At 41.5% G+C, this 18,704-nt stretch overlaps 3 protein-coding genes across 4 annotated transcripts in view; all 3 read right to left on the reverse strand.

Annotated features, from left to right (window-relative positions):
• Window positions 1-1,091: 1,091 nt before the first annotated feature.
• LOC133017887 (zinc finger protein 420-like) lies at window positions 1,092-5,989 on the reverse strand. Its single transcript, XM_061084131.1, has 7 exons — window positions 5,870-5,989; window positions 4,587-4,789; window positions 4,382-4,474; window positions 4,041-4,136; window positions 3,735-3,845; window positions 3,524-3,653; window positions 1,092-3,424 (listed from the first exon to the last, which is right to left on the reverse strand). The coding sequence occupies exons 1-7, from the start codon at window positions 5,880-5,882 to the stop codon at window positions 1,548-1,550; spliced, it is 2,523 nt and encodes an 840-aa protein (XP_060940114.1). The 5' UTR covers window positions 5,883-5,989; the 3' UTR covers window positions 1,092-1,547.
• A 536-nt stretch (window positions 5,990-6,525) lies between these two features.
• Window positions 6,526-10,476, reverse strand: LOC133017889 (zinc finger protein ZFMSA12A-like). Its single transcript, XM_061084135.1, has 6 exons — window positions 10,277-10,476; window positions 8,848-8,940; window positions 8,667-8,759; window positions 8,450-8,560; window positions 8,212-8,344; window positions 6,526-8,038 (listed from the first exon to the last, which is right to left on the reverse strand). The coding sequence occupies exons 1-6, from the start codon at window positions 10,424-10,426 to the stop codon at window positions 6,684-6,686; spliced, it is 1,935 nt and encodes a 644-aa protein (XP_060940118.1). The 5' UTR covers window positions 10,427-10,476; the 3' UTR covers window positions 6,526-6,683.
• Window positions 10,477-16,659: 6,183 nt separating this feature from the next.
• The window catches only part of LOC133017886 (sodium channel protein type 4 subunit alpha B-like), a 34,969-nt gene continuing 32,924 nt past the window's right edge, over window positions 16,660-18,704 (reverse strand). For both annotated transcript variants that reach the window (XM_061084130.1, XM_061084129.1), the window contains exon 26: window positions 16,660-17,882. In XM_061084130.1, the coding sequence (XP_060940113.1) occupies window positions 16,660-17,882 (1,223 nt within the window). The remainder of the gene's footprint in view (window positions 17,883-18,704) is intronic.

Consider the following 18,704-nt stretch of genomic DNA (forward strand, 5'->3'; position numbering starts at 1 on the left):
CCCGGGCCCTGCCTGATGGCAGACAGGACGCAGCAGGAGTTTCCGCAGGATTCTGATGTTCGCTGGAGAAGATTAGCAGCATTTCTGAGTCAGAGACACAGATGAAATACTGAAGAAATACTGCGGAGAGCAGCCAGTGTCCAGACTGAGGATTATTAGTTTGTGGGGGGGGTTTCAACATTTGACAAACAACCACATTCATTTCTGGAGCTGTGCTTCCCTGGTAAATGGCAGACGATTCAAGTTTGTTTCAGAGAATCTGATTCAATAGTCCCTAAGCATGTGAGCCAAACAAGAGCGTTAAACATGGGAAAGACTGGGTGAAAAGAAAAAAGAACAGGCTTCGCTTTTCCAGCAAAAACAAAAAAGTCAGCACAGATGGAAGAGATTAATCCCAATGAGGCCGTTACACTATGACTCAAGAGTTTGTTTGTACGGTTCAGGGATCTGAGCTTCAGTGGAATCTTGCAAACAGGTTTCAAAAAATGGGAAAGAGAACCACTGTATAAAAAACAAGTATAAAACAACTGACAACGCGAAACCCTTTGTCAAATTACAGTAAATAAAACAAAGTAATAGTGAGAAAAACTATGCATTTGTATTTTAAAACATAATTTTGAAAATACAAAACTGAACTTTTACTCTATGGTTTTTAATTAGATGAATTTACTGTATTTTTGTGGCGTCTACACACTGTTGGGGAAAAACACTGTTTTAAAGTAAAGGCTCTTTATTATCAGTTAAACCGGAGTCTGATGGGCGCCTGGAAAAACAAGAAAATTGCAGCGTAATCAAGATTCCCGAGCCACGCCAAAAATAAACTTAATGACAGGAAATGAGTCAGATTAACTTCCGCTTCATTAGTCCCTCATCAATCTCGTGTCCCCAAAGGTCCTTTGTCTACTTGGCTGCAGTACAGAGCATATGACTTAAATAAGCAGTAATTTGCTGCATGAAGTTTCAATTAAGGTCACCGTCAGAGATGGTCACAGCTCCGCCTAATAGAGGATCAAGGGGAAATGGTTAATGGTCACCTACTGCCCTCTAGTGAAACGTTTTATTCTGATTGAAAATGCAACTTCCACCTCCACTTTCCACTCAGAGGGATGAATACTTTTTATTGCAGTGTTTTGTCTTGAATTAATTAAATCAGTTAACATGCACAAGGTGTAACAAGGTCATTTAATCTGAAATCCACAAACCACAGTTGGGATATAAAAGGCCAAGAGGAATAAAGTGATGTCATTTTGAATTGACAGTGTCACAATTTTAACTTTGAACTCACATTATTTGTCTATCATCTTATTTACACAGAGCCAAATTGTTCACGTGATACTTTTCAACAGTCAAAGTTAGACAAGAACTGCAAAATGAAACTTTTTGTCAATTTGAACAGAAACTGTACAACATCTTTATAGTCCTTCAGGTATTGCTTGGTTGGGTACGTCAGTACATTGCAGTTTCATGAGCCACCCGGTCAAAGGCAGTGTTTCAGTATATTTGTAAAATGTCATTGGATTCTGCTCCAGCTTTTCTTCTTGTGTGGCTCAGTTCATGTTGGAGTGGCTTTTCAGATGCCTCCTCAGGTGGTTCAGACACGTGTACGTCTTGGGACAGATCTGGCAGTGGTACGGTCTCACTCCTGAGTGGTTCAGCATATGCTGCTTCAGCACACTTCCATCTGAGAAGGCTTTCCCGCACTGAGTGCACACGTACGGCCGCTCCCCAGTATGGACGCGCATGTGAACCGTTACCTTGTGTGCCATCGTGAAACCTTTGCCACATACCGTGCACTTGAATGGCCGTTCACCTGTGTGGGTGAGCCTGTGCGTGCGCATTGCACCAATCTGGGAGAAGCCCTTCCCACAATCTGGACAAACGTGCGGCTTCTCGCCCGTGTGAACCCGGGTGTGACTCCTCAGTCCTCCTGCAGTGGAGAAACACTGGGAACAGTGGGTGCACTGGTAAGGTCGCTCTCCTGTGTGGGTGCGCATGTGCTGCTTCAGGTCATAGCGGTTCCTAAAGCCGCGGCCACAGACCATGCAGCTCTCCGGTCTGTCATTGTTGTGGCGCAGCTCGTGATTGGCTAGGCATTTTTCAGACAGGAAACACTTGCCACATTGCTGACACTGGTAGGGTTTCTCGTGGTCAACTCTCTGATGGTACTTCAGTTCGCTGATCCCAGGGAAAGTCTCCTCACAGTATCTGCACCTGAAGCGATGGTTGGGACTGTAGGGAAGCTGGTGATCACTCATCTGATGGTTCCTGAGCAGGTGGGCCATCTTGAACGTCTTCCCGCAGTGAGAACACTCGTATTTTGTCAGCAGCTGCACACACTGGTGTCGGAGGCGATCGTGTAGAGACCTGAACTGACAGCCACATTTGGTACAGATGTGGGCAGCATTTTTACACTTTCTCCTCCTGTGACCGGACAGGTGGACCTCAGTGCGGAAGGATTTGCCACACTGGGAGCATTTATATGGCTTCACCGCCGTGTGGAACCTCTGGTGTTCCAGGAATTCAAAGCGATACTTAAAGCTCCTCCCACACAGAGGACAGTTATGGATGACTCGTCCGCGAGGGTAGACGGATTTGTTGGACGTCTTCCTGGACGACAGAGAGGCTAAAGAAGAGCGATGACCTGAGCCGCCTTTTCTATGTTTACCTCCACTCGTTAATTTGCCCGTCTCCATTTCAACAACCTCTTGATGCCGTTGTTGATGTTTGGTCAGACACTTGGAGGTGATGAAGCTCTTTCCGCACTGTTTACACTGGTATGGCTTATCATGATCTACCTGCTGATGATACTTCAGGTCACCAATCCCTGAAAACCCCACCCCACAATGGCTGCACTTGAAAAGCCGGTTTTGAACGTGAGTCAGCAGATGCTCCTTCAAGCTGTTGGACTTTTGAAATCTCTTTCCACAATGCCCACAGTCATAGTTACGGCCCCGTTTTGGGCAGTGGTGTCTGAATTTGTCCAGCGAGGTTGGAAAACTGTTCCCACATTTAATACACAGATATGCAGCATTTTTGCATTTGCGCAGCCTGTGTCCGGCCAGCAGGGTGGCGGTCCTGAAAGCCCTCCCACACTCTGAGCAGTTGTAAGGCTGCAGCCCGGTGTGAACTCGCTGGTGCTCGATGAGGACCGAGTGATGCTTGAAACACTTGTCACACTCGGTGCATTTGTGCATCGCGGACTGCAGTCTTCTGTGAGGAGACGATGGGACGTCAGTCGGTTTTGGTGATTCAGGAAAGTCCGTTGAGGTGGAAGGGTTTGTGGACAATTCCTCATCGAACATAACAATCTGAGGAACGTCATTATTTTCATCGTCACAAGCACCGGGGTGGGAGGCGATGGCTACTTCCAGCGATGGAGGGAGAGACAGAGAGGGAATGAGCAGATCATCTGACTGGAACGGAGCTATGTGGAAAATAAGAAAAGAGAATTAGTCATATTGGTCTCGTATTTCTTCAGCTTATGTCATTGTCATTGAGTAGTTTATAGTGGATGTGCACATACCAATGCTGCTCTTTGCCAGTTTTCCATGGCACTGTTTGCTCTGGAGGAGAAACTTAAGGTCATCTCCATTTGAGACACACTGCATGTACTCCTCTAAGACAGAGGGGGCAGCACTTATCCAGGAGGCAGTCTGTACAGAAGTAAGAGATTTTGAAATTCAAATTCAAAGCACTCAAAAAGTTTGGTCACTTTGTAGCGATCCTCTCTCTACCTGTTTGAAATCTGGTATTGGCAGCAGCTCCTCGAGTCTTGTGAAGAATTCACAAACTAAAGTCTCCAGTGCTGTGTCAAAGTCGGGGCCATACTCCACAGGAAACACGTTCTGTGGGGGGGGGGAATATAGTTTTACACATTCAGAATAAGATGTGATTGGAATGATCAGTCACACAATATCAAAATTACATATTTCAGATTTTAAATATTTAAATTTGAGATGAATCGTCTTATGAGATTTGAAATTCGGGGGAATCATACATTTTATTACAACACAATAATAAAAGGCAAATATGAATCTTACCTTGAGGAAATGTTCTCTGCCGTCAGTGTCTTCAATAAGCCCTTGTACCAGCTTCATAAAGTTAGCCTCTGGTGCTTCAATAATAGGATCATTTGTCTGGGAAAACAAAAACACCAGTCAGAATAAAATATAAAACCACCAATTTGCTGATCAATTTAGTGTTTTATTAACTAACACATGAGACAAAACAGCAGCAAATCAGGAAATCTCACAAATTGGAACCTGTTAACTTGTTACCATCGTTTCTTATAAATGTATTAAAACAATTATCAATCTATTAAAGTGTTATGGTAATTGCTTAATCACTTAATAGTTGGTCAATAAAGACATTCTTTGCTCACCTCCTCAATGCAAGAAGACCGGATTCTGTTAAGGTGGGTCTCTACAGCCTTGAGGTCCTCAGGATGTTCAGAACGCAACAGTTCAAGAGTTGTCTGTAGAAAATGCAATTTCCATTTTCAAAATTCACATGAAATTGTTTCCAACACTGCTGAAGTCTTATTCACTTACGATTTATCAAACACAAATACATCACTAATGACTTACCCTAGCCCTCAGGCCCAGTGAAAGCAGCCTCCCTTCTCTTTTACTCATCAGCTCAGGAACTGCATCTGTTACCATGGACACAAACTCCTCCAGTTTGCCATAGTGCTTTATGTTGCGCTGGCGAACAACTTCCCACATCACTGCTGACATCAGTCGTAGCGGTGGGACCAGAAGTGCCAGTGAGGACAGGGGGACGCTGAATTCTTCAGAGAGAAATTAGATTGGCTTAAGCACAACTAAACAATATCGGAAACGTGTTCAGTGCAGCTGCTGTTGAAGAAACCCAGAGGCTTTTATAACTTATTATCTTTTCCCAACAATGAAAAATCTTCACAAATGTTGAAATCACAAGGGGTATATTAGATTGATACAGTATAATGAAGAAAAAAACATCCGGAATCAGGTGAAAGGCAAAATATATAACCCAAAAAACTGGAAAATATTTACATGCATGTCCATTCAAAGAGAATGAACAACTTTTTATGTTTAAAGCTACACAACCCGAGCCCAGAGATCACTGGTGATGGAATATGTTTTGACAGTGCAGTCTGGATTAAATGTTATATGTAGGAACCGTCTTTCATTGCAACTCTTCAAAACATGGAATTTATTTTGAGGAGAACAGTGGTGAAGAATCCAGTGCTAGTGGAAGACCAGACAGGATTATGTTATTGCTACAGCACCTTTCTATAAAGCCAGTCCATCCTCTGGGGTTAGGAGTGAGTGACCCTTCACTCTCTGGTAAACACTGCATCTGTGATGCTAACGCTACAAACACAGCAGATGATGTTCCGCTCTCTGAAGCACCAGGCGTCCCACAGAGCAGCTTGCTCGAGTAATGTCTCCAGCTCGAATAGTTGTATACTAAAACGAACGCATATGTGCTGATGTTGCATTGCACAGGAGTCCCAGCGAAGGGCCAATTCACGGATGGGACGTGGACGTGACCTGTTTGCTAGCGTTAGCATTTAGCATAACATCAGTCACTTCACTATAAATGAAGCTACGGTCTGTTGAAAACACCCATCAGCTCCGCTGCGTCTGATAACATTTTAAAGCTTTTATCTACGAGTTGTGCTCACAACAAAGCATCCACGTTAAGATACTAGCTGCAAGGTCGCTAGTGTGAGAACCGGCTCAGTACTGGGCAAAACAATTCTTGTTCCAGGGATTAGTCGAGGCCTGCTGAGCCACAGCTAATCCTTTGCTCTAGCTATTCGGCTAGCTGTAAAAGGAGCAAATAAAATACATATTCGTGTAAGGCTTGGCGAGCTGATCCATACCTATGTCGTTCATTCTGCTCCCCTTCAATAACGACGGGAAGATGAAGCGTGACAACGAGATGTCTCGTTAGCTCGCAGGCTAGCAGCAGGCGGGGCTACAGGCGCCAACTTCTTCCTGAAACACGCTGTTCATAATAAGAGCGTTGGTCCAGCCAGTGTCAGATAGTAACAGGAGCGCTCGTTTTGTTGTGCGGGTTAGCCCGGATACAGGGACTCCGGTCTCATCTGATGTCAATGTAAGTTGCACCTCCTCGCCAGACGATCAAATAACTAAATCTGATCAGCTACTTGATCAACTCTATTTTCTGATGGCTCATGAGATTTTAATCATACAGAGAACTTAAAAATGAAAGGTTTAAAATAAATGTTGATGGCTTCATTTAAAAATAAGAGAAAACGAAATAACATTTCTGTACAAAATTTGTATTTTATTTCAGAAAAAAAATCTAAATTTATTTTCCAGAAACGTTCAGAAAAAATTCAAACACGATATACATATGCATATTTTTGAAATGTATGAGTTTTTATTTATTTAAATTATACATTTTTCCCTCACTTCCAATACTGATATTGTGAAGGCCACTGCAAGATTTTTAATTTGATAATTAATAATAATTAATAATAATAATTTGAATCAGAAAGTCAGGAACAAATAGGTTACTTCAAAATACTGTTGTTTAACAGCAGATATGATTGCAAATGATGTTCACTCCAATGATGAATAAATAAGTGTGATAAATAATAAAGCCAATACATAAAATCCGCACAGTGCATGAAGTCAAAACATTTATTTGAAAGAAATGCTTTATGATGATCAGGCGGTCTGGAGCCCACTGTGAGTCTTTACGTGTCTCCTCAGGTGATTGAGACATGTGTAAGTCTTTGCACAAAGCTGACAGGCGTAGGGTCTAACCCCCGTGTGGTTCATGGTATGTTTCTTCAGTTCGCCGCCACGTGAAAAACCTTTCCCACACACAGAGCAGACATACGGGCGCTCCCTGGTGTGAACACGCATGTGAAGTGTCAGTTTACTGGCCATGGTGAATCCTCTTTCGCACACAGTGCACTTGTACGGCTTCTCCCCCGTGTGGGTGCGTCTGTGTATCTGCAGCTCGCCGGTTGAAACAAACGCCTTTCCGCAGTCAGAGCACAGATATGGTTTCTCTCCGGTGTGAGTTCGAATGTGTACGGTGAGATTTCCGGACACCGAGAAACATTTCCCACAGTACGTGCACTGGAAAGGCCTCTCACCTGTGTGACTGCGCATGTGCAGACTCAGGTCATGCTTGCTCTTAAAGGCCTTGCCGCAGCGCATGCACATCTGCGTTTTCTGCTGTCTGTGGCGCAGCTCGTGAGCTGTGAGACACGCAGCCGAGCTGAAGACCTTCCCACACTGCACGCACTGATGGGACAGCTTGGGAGGATGATTCCTCTGATGGGATCGCAGCTCGCCCATGTTGGGGTACACCTCACTGCACTGTTTGCACCTGAAGATGCGGTCCTGGCTGTGAGTCAGCTCATGCTTATCCAGCAGGTACATTTTCTTAAAGCCTTTTCCACACTGAGAACAGTCAAACTTCGGGACACTTTCAATACACTGGTGTCTAAATCGGTCCTGTATAGACTGAAAGCTATTTCCACATTTGATGCAAATATAAGCGGCCTTCGTGCACTGTGTCCGTCTGTGAGAGGACAGGGCAGACGTCCTCCTGAAGGCCTTTCCGCACTGAGAGCACTTGTAGGGGTTTTCTCCAGTGTGCAGTCTTTGATGCTCCAGGAGCTCATAACGGTAAATGAAGCACTTCGCACACTGACTGCATTTCTGTGCAACTCTGAGCCGAGGGTGGCCGATTAAAGATCCAGACATTACAGGGCTCTGAGCAGATGTAGAGGTAGCTCTGTCATCACACTGCTCCACAATGTGAACATCAGGAACCCGGTCACTGCATTTCTCTCCTGTTGTGTGTTCTGTGCTGCTCTGCGGAGTCTCATTCTCATACGACCATCTTCTATCCTTTTCCATCGTGTCTCCCACCGCCTGAGGAGAAGTCGCCTCAGACTCTCTTTGGTTTTCAAATGTCTGTGTTTTTGATTCCATGTCCTTGGTTGCCCTCAGTGAAGGAGGGAGAGATAACGATAAGAAGAGCTGCTGCTCTGACGGAGAGGGCCCTTTTTGAAAACAGAAAAGAGAAAACAACTTTACTGCTTGTATATTTACTTTTTCAAAGGGATGGAACATATCGACACGAGAGCTGCAACAAATAATTACTGTCATTACAAAGTGAGCTGATGATATTTTGTCAATCGATCCATTTTGTCTATAAATGATCAAACAAACTTACCAATGGAATCCATCTTGGCCATTTCACCATGATGCACCTTGCTTCTGAGCAAAACTTTGAGGTCATCTGTAGTGGTCACACACTGCATGTGCTCTTCTAGCACAGAGGATGTATCACCGATCCATACTGCGGTCTTTACCAAATTAATAAAACTATTATTATGAGGGACTGGACCAGGAAATATGAACATTCATTAGGGAATTTAATACATTTTTAAAGCAGAATTTAGTCTCTTTACCTGTTTAAAGTTTGGTATATGCAGAAGCTCTTCCAGCCGGGTGAAGAAATCACAAACCATCGTCTCCAGTGCTGTATCAAAGTTGGGGCCGTACTCCACGGGAAACACATTCTGTCAGGCAGAACATTTAAATCATATATATGAAGTCTCAAAGCACTGCCTCATTTGACAAACAAACAAAAAAACTGCCCCTTTTCATGTTAAAGCAAACAAGTACCTCGAGAAAGTGTTCTCTCCCCTTTGAGTCATCTAGAAGTCTCTGAATGAGTCGGACAAAGTTGTCTTCGAGGGCTTCAGTTTGGGGCTGAAGCTGTCAAGTACAATATGCATATTTAAAATAAGCAGGACCAGAGAAAACAAGTCAATATTTAATGTCCACGAAGGAAGACGTCACACACCTGTTTTGAGCTGGTTGGCAGGAGGCTGTTTAAGTGTGTTGTAACATGTCTGAGATCTTCTGATTGTTCAGAACGTAGCATCTGTAAAGTCATCTGGAAAAGACACTGAAAATAAATAAACTAAATACTCCTTCTCGGTAGCTGCAACCAGCCCAGTGATAGCGTTAAGGCTCCAGTATGCTACTGAGTATCCGTTTCTCGGAGAGGGCTCCACGGAGGGCGAAGAGTCTTTTAGATTTTTACCTCTCCGACCACTGTACGTCGAAAAAAATTCACCGCCAAACCCATAGGTGGCGCAACGGAAGACGAGCTCAGAGAAGCCTACCCCATTTGGGAAGAAGAAGTCCAAGTGTCTCTGTTTACCTCTGTTAGCTTGTCTCCCAGGAAGTTTGAGGTCCGGAAAATACGGAAATGACGTCATACGGAAATGATGTAGTTCGCGGACCAATCACAGCCAAGAGCTGTCCGTGGGCTCTCCGACATAAACACGGACAGTTAGAAAAATCAGAGGTGTACGAAAAGCTCTCCGAGGCGCTCGGAGAGGGCGTTCCATGACGGATAGGGCGGTCTTATCTGTCCGTAATAGAAAAAACGGAGAGACATAAATTGGCCTTAACTGCCAGACAAAAGAATATAGTGATAGATAATGCCTTCAGGGTCCACTCAATTAGTATATATATGATTGATTTGGTTTTAATCCACCGAATGTATCAACAATGAAGGTGATAATTACAGATACTGTACATCTTTAAGGAAGTTTACACCAGTTTAAACTTTCAATGTAAAGTTGTTGTGGACAGTTCTAACAAGAGAAAACCTAAGACGGATGTAGACTAGGAAGCTGATAATTGGGAGATTTTCTGGACTATACTATTAAATGCAGGTTAAAATCACAAGGCAACTGTTTTTTTGACATCTGTAACAACAATAATACATATATTCTGTTATGTTGACTAATAAAAAAATGAAACTTGACTCCACTTGACCTTTTTTTTTTTTTTTTTTTATGAAATCACTGATAAACCATGGTGGTGAGGATAACGCCCTTTGATCACATTTTAGATTGAACAGAAAACTCCTCACTAAAACAAAATGCGCATTGGTCATGGTGTCTTTTAGTATGGTAGAGCATAATACTATTTCATTTTCTAATGTTTTATTTTGGGTTGAAAAAAACTGTCTGTAAATACATTTCCCCTCCTCTGCAACATTTTACATGTTCCTGTTAATACCTTTGTGTTCTTTCAATAAAGTTTTGTTCTCCCAAGATGTGTATTAAAGAAGAAAAGCTACAAGATGGATATCAGATATCTGGTTGAAATCTTTCAAAATAAGTTGTATCACTAGAAGATAACACTGGACTGATATCAGCCTTACCCAAACCTTAACCCTTTAATGATAAACAGTATAGTGGATATGTATTTCCTACCTTTGCTCTTAATCCCAGAGTGAGCAGTCTCCTCTGTCTGTCAGTCAATATGTCAGGGATGGCCTCAGCTACCAAGGACACAAACTCCACCACCTTCATGTAATGCTTTACACTCTTCTGACGAACCACCTTCCACATCACAGCCAGCATCACCCGCAGAGGTGGAGCCAGGAGCCTCAGTGAGGACAGGGGCAGGGCACCCACTGCCAGGGGAGAGAGACAGAGGCAGCATTAGAACATTAAACTGATCCATTCACACACATCTCTCTGTTACAAAAAATGAAGCAAAAAAAATTATAATCAGTGCCACAAAGCTGTGCGGAGAAAACATGAGCTCCCTTCAGTGACAAGGATTACTACAACTGGGTATGTGAGGAAAGTTGAATAAAACAATTGCTAGATTTCTAGAATAATGTCGTAATATCATGTGAGTAAAGTTGCAATTAGACATCAAAGAAGTTGCAATATAATGATAAAAAAGTCTGTTGCCTGCATTAAAATGAGGAATGTGGAGTAACTTCATTAGGTTATAACCTAATTTACTTTACTTAAGGTCTCACAAATAACATAATACACATCAGCACCACATTATCACAAGTATCAGAATTTTTCCTGCAATAAACCGCCTATTCTTAAGAAAAGAATCAAACAGACACAGGAAAGGGCGTTCTTTTGGAGGAGGAAATGTTTGGTAGTGGGCGACAGTAAATCGTTGGTTACATCTGTGTGTTGTTTGAAGGAGTTGCATAGTTTTATAATAAGATTACTTCATGATTTGGGTTCCAGGAGTGAGACTCCAGGAGATGAGATCGTCCTTGTTTATTTTTCCAATGAAAATTTTTTGTTGATTCTCCACTGTAGACTACACATCAAACACAGAGACAAAGTAAAAAGACTCACCTTTCTGCAAGATAGTTCGTGTCATAGGCCAAATATAAGAAAAGAGGCAAAGTGATTAATTTTGATAGTGTGTGGGTGTAGTTTTCTCTCTTTTAGTGGGAGAACCTGTTGATGCATGTTTGCAGTCTTTGGTGATATCTTCAGAAATCATCTCAATATGATATAAAATGAATGTAGGAATAAATCCTTATGATGTCAACAGTATTATTTCGTTATTTTTTGTTAAAAATACTGTTTTACTGGAATTTTTTCCTTGTATTTATTTATTTTATATTATTATAAAGCCAAATATATATTTTTAAACCATATTATGTATTTTTTATATCTTAATTAATAACCTGCAGTAATAATGATTATTATTATATTATAACGGTAATGTTAGCAGGCATGCTATCTTCAGAACAAACCGATGGTGACATCAGGAAAACACTCAACTTTACCCATTTCCCTCAAGAGGAGCTGTGCCAGCTGAGCTTCAACAGAGGAGCGTGTCCTTATTAGAAAGATCTTCCTCCTGCAGCGACCAGCAGAGAAACCAAAGTTTTACTCTCACTCCTCGACACTTTCTTCCCGATGCTAAATGCAGCTGGACATCACTTCTTCATCTGAGGAAAAGGCAGCGTTGCACCCAGACTGCTGCACCACTGCCCTCTACTGGAGCAAGGTGACTGCCACACTTCGTCCAGTATGCTGTGGCGCACAAACAGAAAAATGGCACACGGCAAACATGGCTGAACAAATGTTGCTCAAACAAAGGCAGGACGTTCCTCAAAACGCACTTAGTGTAAAATAAATCATTTAAACATGGATAGGCAGTTTCATTAGAGCTTTGGCAGATACCTCTCTCTGTAATTCATAATGCTTACATTCCTATTTTCAAACTAAATATGAAATTCTACTCCCAGACGGTTGTCATAACAAAGGTATATCTCACAATTACCTTCCAGATTCTGGTGTCTTTCCCTCTAAAGAGCCTTTACTTTTGGTTTTCACACTACAAATACTTTTCCTCATCAATTTTTTTGCAAAATACCAGTTAACCAACCTGTTGTCTTCCTGCACTGAATCGACAGAAACCTGGTGAAATGATAAATGCACTGGATTTATATAACCTCTGAAGGTGCTTTCCACAAGTCTTGGTTTTTACAAACCATGTTTTCCATATTATGATGCCCATGTTGAAGCAAATGGAACAGTGTAAAAAACATATGAAAGCTTTTGAAGTTGTGATCACTGCATATGCTTGGTTGTAGTTGCGGCATACATTTTTAATTTTGCACCTTAGGAAAAACGCTTGTTTTTAGGAGTGTCTGTCGTTTCATCCTGATGTTAAACCTGAGCTTCAAGGGGAAGAATAAAACACGGGAAATCCTAGAGATAATAAATCAACAAAGAAATCTTTACCACATGTGTTTCATTAACACATAAATAGTACATGCTGTTGGCCTTTCTGTGCCCCTGACGTATTTTCTTCCGTCTCCTGATTTACATACTCGCACAAAATCCCCTGCTGCAAACACGTAGACGTAGTCCATATATATACTGATCTGTATATGCATGAAAGCCCTGGTGGTGGCAGTGACGGATCTCTGACCGCGATGGCCTGCTGAGTATTCATCAGAACTACAGAAGTAATTAGATAGTGCCTCATCAGACCATCTGTGCAGTGTCAGCCACCATGACTAAGTAAATCCCTGCAATGCATGGTGATTGACAGATGCTGCCTTTTGTACCTAAAAAGGCTGCTTCCTATTTCTCCCCTTTTTTTGGGATTCACAGCCCTTGAGTGAGGCCAGGCTCGGTTTTTATGTTGTCATGACAACAAGGCAACCAGCCGCCAAATACCTTGTCCAGGTTTACCTTTTATTTTGAATGTTTAAAACCTCTATGGCTCCTTTTTAAAAATGTGAAAGTGTTTTATTTTGCCCCAATAACCATTTTAATTCCATTGGAAAAACTTAATAAGCAGAAACACCAGTTAATTTCCAGCATAGTCAAGAAGAATTTGAGCTGAGCTGAGCAGGAGCTGCACCAGACTTTAAGGCAGCAGTTGTTCGACTGTGCGGCTCTAAAAACTCACTGTGGACTTTGAACACAGCATCAAACTGCAGACAAGGCAATGATAGCAGCTGGTTGTCTGAAAAGTGTGAAGCACTGAGCAGCTAAAGAGACAGATCTTTCCTTTCTGGAGTTGGTGGAGAACAAAACGGAGCAAAGAGCAGAGTGAATATTGGACTTCTTCACAGACACATGATTCAAAATGAATGATGATGGGGCTTTGTTGGTTGTGCAACTGTTTTGCAACCACTTTGGTAAATTTCAAACTCTGTAAAATGTCTGTATGGGTCTGCAATACTGTCCCCAAGTTATTGCAGGTGTAACTCAAAACAATAGTAAACATTTTGACATACAAAATCATCAGAATTAAGATTTTGTCATATTTAGATTTACGTTATAGTAATTATTTATATTTTCTTCTCTTGGTAGAAATGGGCTTCCATAAAAATGACCTGCCCATATAAATATATGAATAAATTAGACACAAATGCTATTGTATTGAAAAATAACAATCTCACTGTCCTCTGACTGACAGACGACGAGACTAGACGTGACTCATGACCTTTATTTAACTAAATGGTATGTGAATAAATTAATACATATATGGAGCATGCAATTCATCAAAAACCTTTTTGTATTAGCGTTCACCATATCCACATTACATGAAGACGGTTTGTAATGCATTACTTTGACATTGCCCTGTGTTTTACTGTGTGCTGGTGCATTTTACAATTAGATATAGTGCCTTGTTAATCTTTTAAAAAAATGTTTCTATCTCTGATGAAGCTTTAATCTCCACCACATGTCCAAACGCTTAAAAATCAGATCAATTACCAAGTCACATTCATTCAAGTCACATTTTTCTGCCACTACCCTCACAAACCGAGTTAAATAAGCATCTGCCTGCCGTGGGGATGGATGACCATAGTGTGGTGCGTGTTGGCATAGTAGCCGTGTTAATGCATGAATGACCACATGTTAAATGTATGGACATGTGTGTACATGTGTGTGGGTGAGGGTAAAAGAGAGAGAGAGAGTGCGTGCATTTGTGTGTCTGAGAGTGTGTAATTAAAACAAGTGATTTTTTTTTTTTTACACACAGATTATCCCTCTATCCCAGCTGGTCAGAGTTGGATTTGACCACCCCGACAACCAGAGAGAGGAAATCTCTTTGGGGATAAATCCGAATTGGCACCCTTGATGATTTTTTTTTCCAAACTGAAAATGTTGGAGTGCTCAGCTATTAAGTTAGAGAAAGCAACAGTCCTGCTCAATACACACAAATGTCCTAAATATTTATCTGCCAATCCTTAGATTTATTATATTCTTTAATGGCTGGTCATTATCTACTTTTCAATTTTCCACGATTACAGTAGAGTTTTTGGTGATAGATCATGCAGCAGAATAACTGTGTAATACTCTCTCTCTCTCTCTCTCTCTCTCTCTGTGTGTGTGTGTGTGTGTGAGCACCTGATCTTCAATGAATATTTCAAGGAATAGACGGACTCATTAATGGCACAGATCAGGCATTATAAACAAACTCAACCTTTAAAGGGCAAGGACAGACAGCCATGGAGATGCAGAGGTTTGTGCACATCTGTCCTGTTTTTTATACACATGTACTCAGAAAGAGATTTAACGGTGCCCTGCCTGGTAATGAGGTCAAATAAGCTAACTGGTTCCTCATGTGAAAATGAGAGAGACAATGCACAGTTTTGCCTCGCTTTGTTATTTTTAAGATGAATATCCTTAACTTTACTTTTCAGAATAATCCACACATCAACTATTTGAGCTACATTGACAGTTGGAAAACCAAAAAATAGTCTGTTTTTTTTACCATTTAATAAAGAGCCCATGAAGTGATCAATCTAAATACAAATACAGACCATCCGGTTCTGAAGGAAAGTTTTTTATATCAAAATTAACACAGTATATTTATATAATTTCATCATATTGTGTTATCATGAATCACTGACATTGTCTTTCAATATAAATACATTACAAAAAAACAGGTAGAAATTAGCTTTACGTACATTACACAGCCCCTTTATACAGTCAGTAACAAAATGAGCTTTCAGTGCATTCATTCTTCTCCACTCCACATCCATCAGATCAAATTCAATGGTCTTAAGAGGTTGAGAGAAGTGTGCGGACGACAATCAATATCAGGCACATAATTCAGGGATCATTAGTTCACACAACCTTTCATTTTATTAAATATGTTAAAGCTAAACTTGTGCTATGTTTGACCAGAAAATGGCAAGTTATACCTTTTCAATATATATATAATTTCTTCATGTATGGAGCGATACATATTGAGTAATAACTGGAAAGTAGGTTTTGTTCATGTTTCTGTGTGATGGAATGAATACATTTAATCCTTTTGAGCCCGTGTCTCTATCATTACCTCTGCCAAGGAGGTCATGTTTTCACCGCTGTCTTTTGATTGGTTCGTATGTTCGTTTGTTTGTAAGCAAGATTACACACAAACGACTGAACAGATTTCCATTAAACTAGGACATAGTTTGCATCAGGGAAGAACCCATTATATGTTTATGCTGATACAGATCAGGTGGCAGTTTCAGGAATTATAAACATTGGAAGATAGGGCGTTATTCAAAAGGAATAATACATTGTTGCTGCTTAAGATGCATAAATTATTCTAAGAGAAATGAATAAAACTTTTAAAACTCACCTGATCTTGCAAAGAAAGTGACCAAAAATTCTGGATCCTTCCTCTGATCTGTATTCACACCAAAATTGTATGGATTCTTCCTAACCTACAACATGTCCTTCCACCAAGTTTCCAGTAGTTTTTGTTTAATCTTGCTTACAAACGAACTTATTTACAAAGAAACCAACCAACAAACCAACGGAAAGATATAAAGAAATCGCTCTGAGAGCAAACGTCTCACTCGTGCACTGAAGCAGCGTGAGGGGAAGGGCTGAAGCTGGAGCACAGGAAATCTGAGTGTATGCGCAAAGTTTGAGCACAAGCAGAGTGAATCTGAGTAGAAGCAGGGACTATTTGAGTGCGAGCGCAGGGTTTTGAGATAAAGTATTACAAACTCTGAACATGAAATCAAAAAGTCCTACTGACCACACTCTCGACTAAAGAGGGGGAAATACTCCATATGCAGGTAACGTATGTAATCCCCTGTTATTCATGTATAATATAAATAGACATTAAAAACAGAGATTTCTTTATTTTCTGGTGAGTGAGGATAGAGCTGTTCTCCTTTAATGGATGAAGGTATTAACTGTAATTGTGGGTTGTTCAGTTTAAACAGAGGCTGCGAGTTACTTAAAAATAAAGCCTATTTCCTCGACATATAAATATATGTGTATATAAAATGTTATCTCTTTGACCATGAGATATTTTGAGCTATATAAAACCACACTATCTCTTTCCACACAGTCGAGTCTCAAAGAAAAGTTTCTTCATAGTTTTCACCTGGCTCTACAAGATCAGAGTCTCTGGATATTGATCTGATGACCTCCGAGAGGTCGCTGGCTGCCATTGTAACGCTGTCATATGATGGTGGTGAGGACATGAGAGCGTCCTCTGTTGTCTGTACAATCTCAAGCCCATAGTGCTGTATCATGGAGGCTATCAGCCCCTCTGTTTCTGGAGCGTTCTCCACATCCACCACAGTCTCGTAGTTTACTTGTCTGTAGAGGTAGGACGCCTGTTTGATATGCCGGCGGACCAGGTGCCTCCTGTAACACCTCTGGATGATGATCACAGACACCTCCTCCAGCTTGCGGCGCAGCGTGGAGGTGATGGGCTCGTGGGAAACCTTGGAAGGGTTTGTCACCATGAACTTCTCCTCCATTTGCTGCTTGAGCGCGTCCATCTCGCCCGACTCACCGAGGACACGCTTCGTGAAGGCGAACAGGATGTCCAGGCAGTGGATCCTGTCCCCGCTGACCATGGGAAGGTCCATGGAGATCAACTTGATCCTGTTGGGCTTGGCGATGCGCAGCGGCTCAGACAAATTGTCGGCGAAGCTTGACAGCATCGAAAACTCAATGAACTGTGTCGCCTCAGAATCAAACTTCTCCCAAACCTCATAAAACATCTCAAAGTCGTCCTCGCTCAGGGGCTCTGTGCTTTCCTCCGTGGCAACACTGAAGTTCTCCAGAATAATAGCTATGTACATATTTACCACAATGAGGAAAGAGATGATAATGTAACTGACAAAGAAGGCAATGCCCACTGACGGGCTGCCACAGTTTCCCCGGGTGTTGGTGCCGGTGTTGACAAAATTAACGTCACACTCTTCTGGCGAGTTGGCCATGATCGGACTCAGGAGGTTGTCCCAGCCTGCGGAGGTGCTGATCTGAAAAAGGCAGATCATGCTATTTCCAAAAGTCTCAAAATTAAACATGTCGTCGACCCCATCTTGTTTTTTCACATAGGCGAAGTTTGCCATTCCGAAGATAGCATAGATGAACATGACGAGGAAAAGCAGGAGGCCAATGTTGAACAGTGCTGGCATGGACATCATTAAGGCAAACAGTAAAGTTCGTATTCCTTTGGCTGCACGTATAAGTCGAAGTACGCGTCCTATCCTCGCCAGTCTGATGACTCGAAACAGGGTCGGAGATACAAAGTACTTCTCAATGATGTCTGCAAGAACAATCCCTGAAAGGAGAGAGAAACACAAAGACAATATCAGGTTTGTCTTAACAGCTCCACCAAGGAGTTTATTTTTTTCATCTGCATTTGTTTTTTTCTATTTGTTTGCTGGATTACGCAATAACTACTCAACGGATTACCACAGAATTTAGTGGAAGGATTTGCTGTGGGTCAGGGAAGAACCCATTACATTTTCTGTTCGGATCCAAATTAGGAAGCAGATCTGGGAATTATTTCCCACTTTCCTTAACATTGACAGATAGGGCATTATTCAACATTTTAGTTAAAAATCTATAATGCAGACAACAAATGCAGATGCAAACATAACCTCCTTAAACACAACTATAAAATTGCTTTTCTCATTTTTCATGGAAAAAGCTCTAATAACCCGATGTAGGCTTCCTGTTCAGCACTAAACGACAGACAAACAAAGTGTGCTCAGGTTCATGAATATAATGAAGCAGTAAAACCTAAAAGCCAGATATTTCTTTTAGCAGTTAATGAAAACGGAGACTGTCTCTCCATGTATCACTATAGAAATATAGGTTGTGAATATGGGGAAATGTAAGTGGCTTTAGAATGAAGAGGACTCATCGGTAAGGCCTGAACCATGAAGTGCTAAAGCTTTCATTCGTTGAACAAGAGCAAGATTTTAATCTTAATCTCTGCTAAGGAGGTAACGTTTACCCCTGTCTGTTTGTTTGTTTGTTTGAAAGCAAGATCAATACCACAAAAATCTTATTTGGGGAACTGATATCTACGAGTGTGGAATTTGGTGCAGCTTGATTGAATTTAAGGGGACTTTTGGGCCTTGGCAGTAGTATGCAC

Source organism: Limanda limanda, chromosome 13, assembly GCF_963576545.1.
Source record: "Limanda limanda chromosome 13, fLimLim1.1, whole genome shotgun sequence".
Lineage (NCBI taxonomy): Eukaryota > Metazoa > Chordata > Actinopteri > Pleuronectiformes > Pleuronectidae > Limanda > Limanda limanda.

Bases quoted from the DNA above. Each gene is read 5' to 3' on its own strand.
- LOC133017889 (XM_061084135.1), bottom strand. From the start codon at position 10,426: ATGCTGGCTGTGATGTGGAAGGTGGTTCGTCAGAAGAGTGTAAAGCAT. The intron at 8,760-8,847 runs GTGTGTGACGTC...TGTACTTGACAG, and splicing joins TGCCAACCAGCTCAAAACAG to CTTCAGCCCCAAACTGAAGC. The intron at 8,561-8,666 runs GTACTTGTTTGC...TCTGCCTGACAG, and splicing joins GGAGAGAACACTTTCTCGAG to AATGTGTTTCCCGTGGAGTA.
- LOC133017887 (XM_061084131.1), bottom strand. The intron at 3,846-4,040 runs GTAAGATTCATA...CCCCCCCCACAG, and splicing joins GCAGAGAACATTTCCTCAAG to AACGTGTTTCCTGTGGAGTA. The intron at 3,425-3,523 runs GTATGTGCACAT...TTTTCCACATAG, and splicing joins ACTGGCAAAGAGCAGCATTG to CTCCGTTCCAGTCAGATGAT.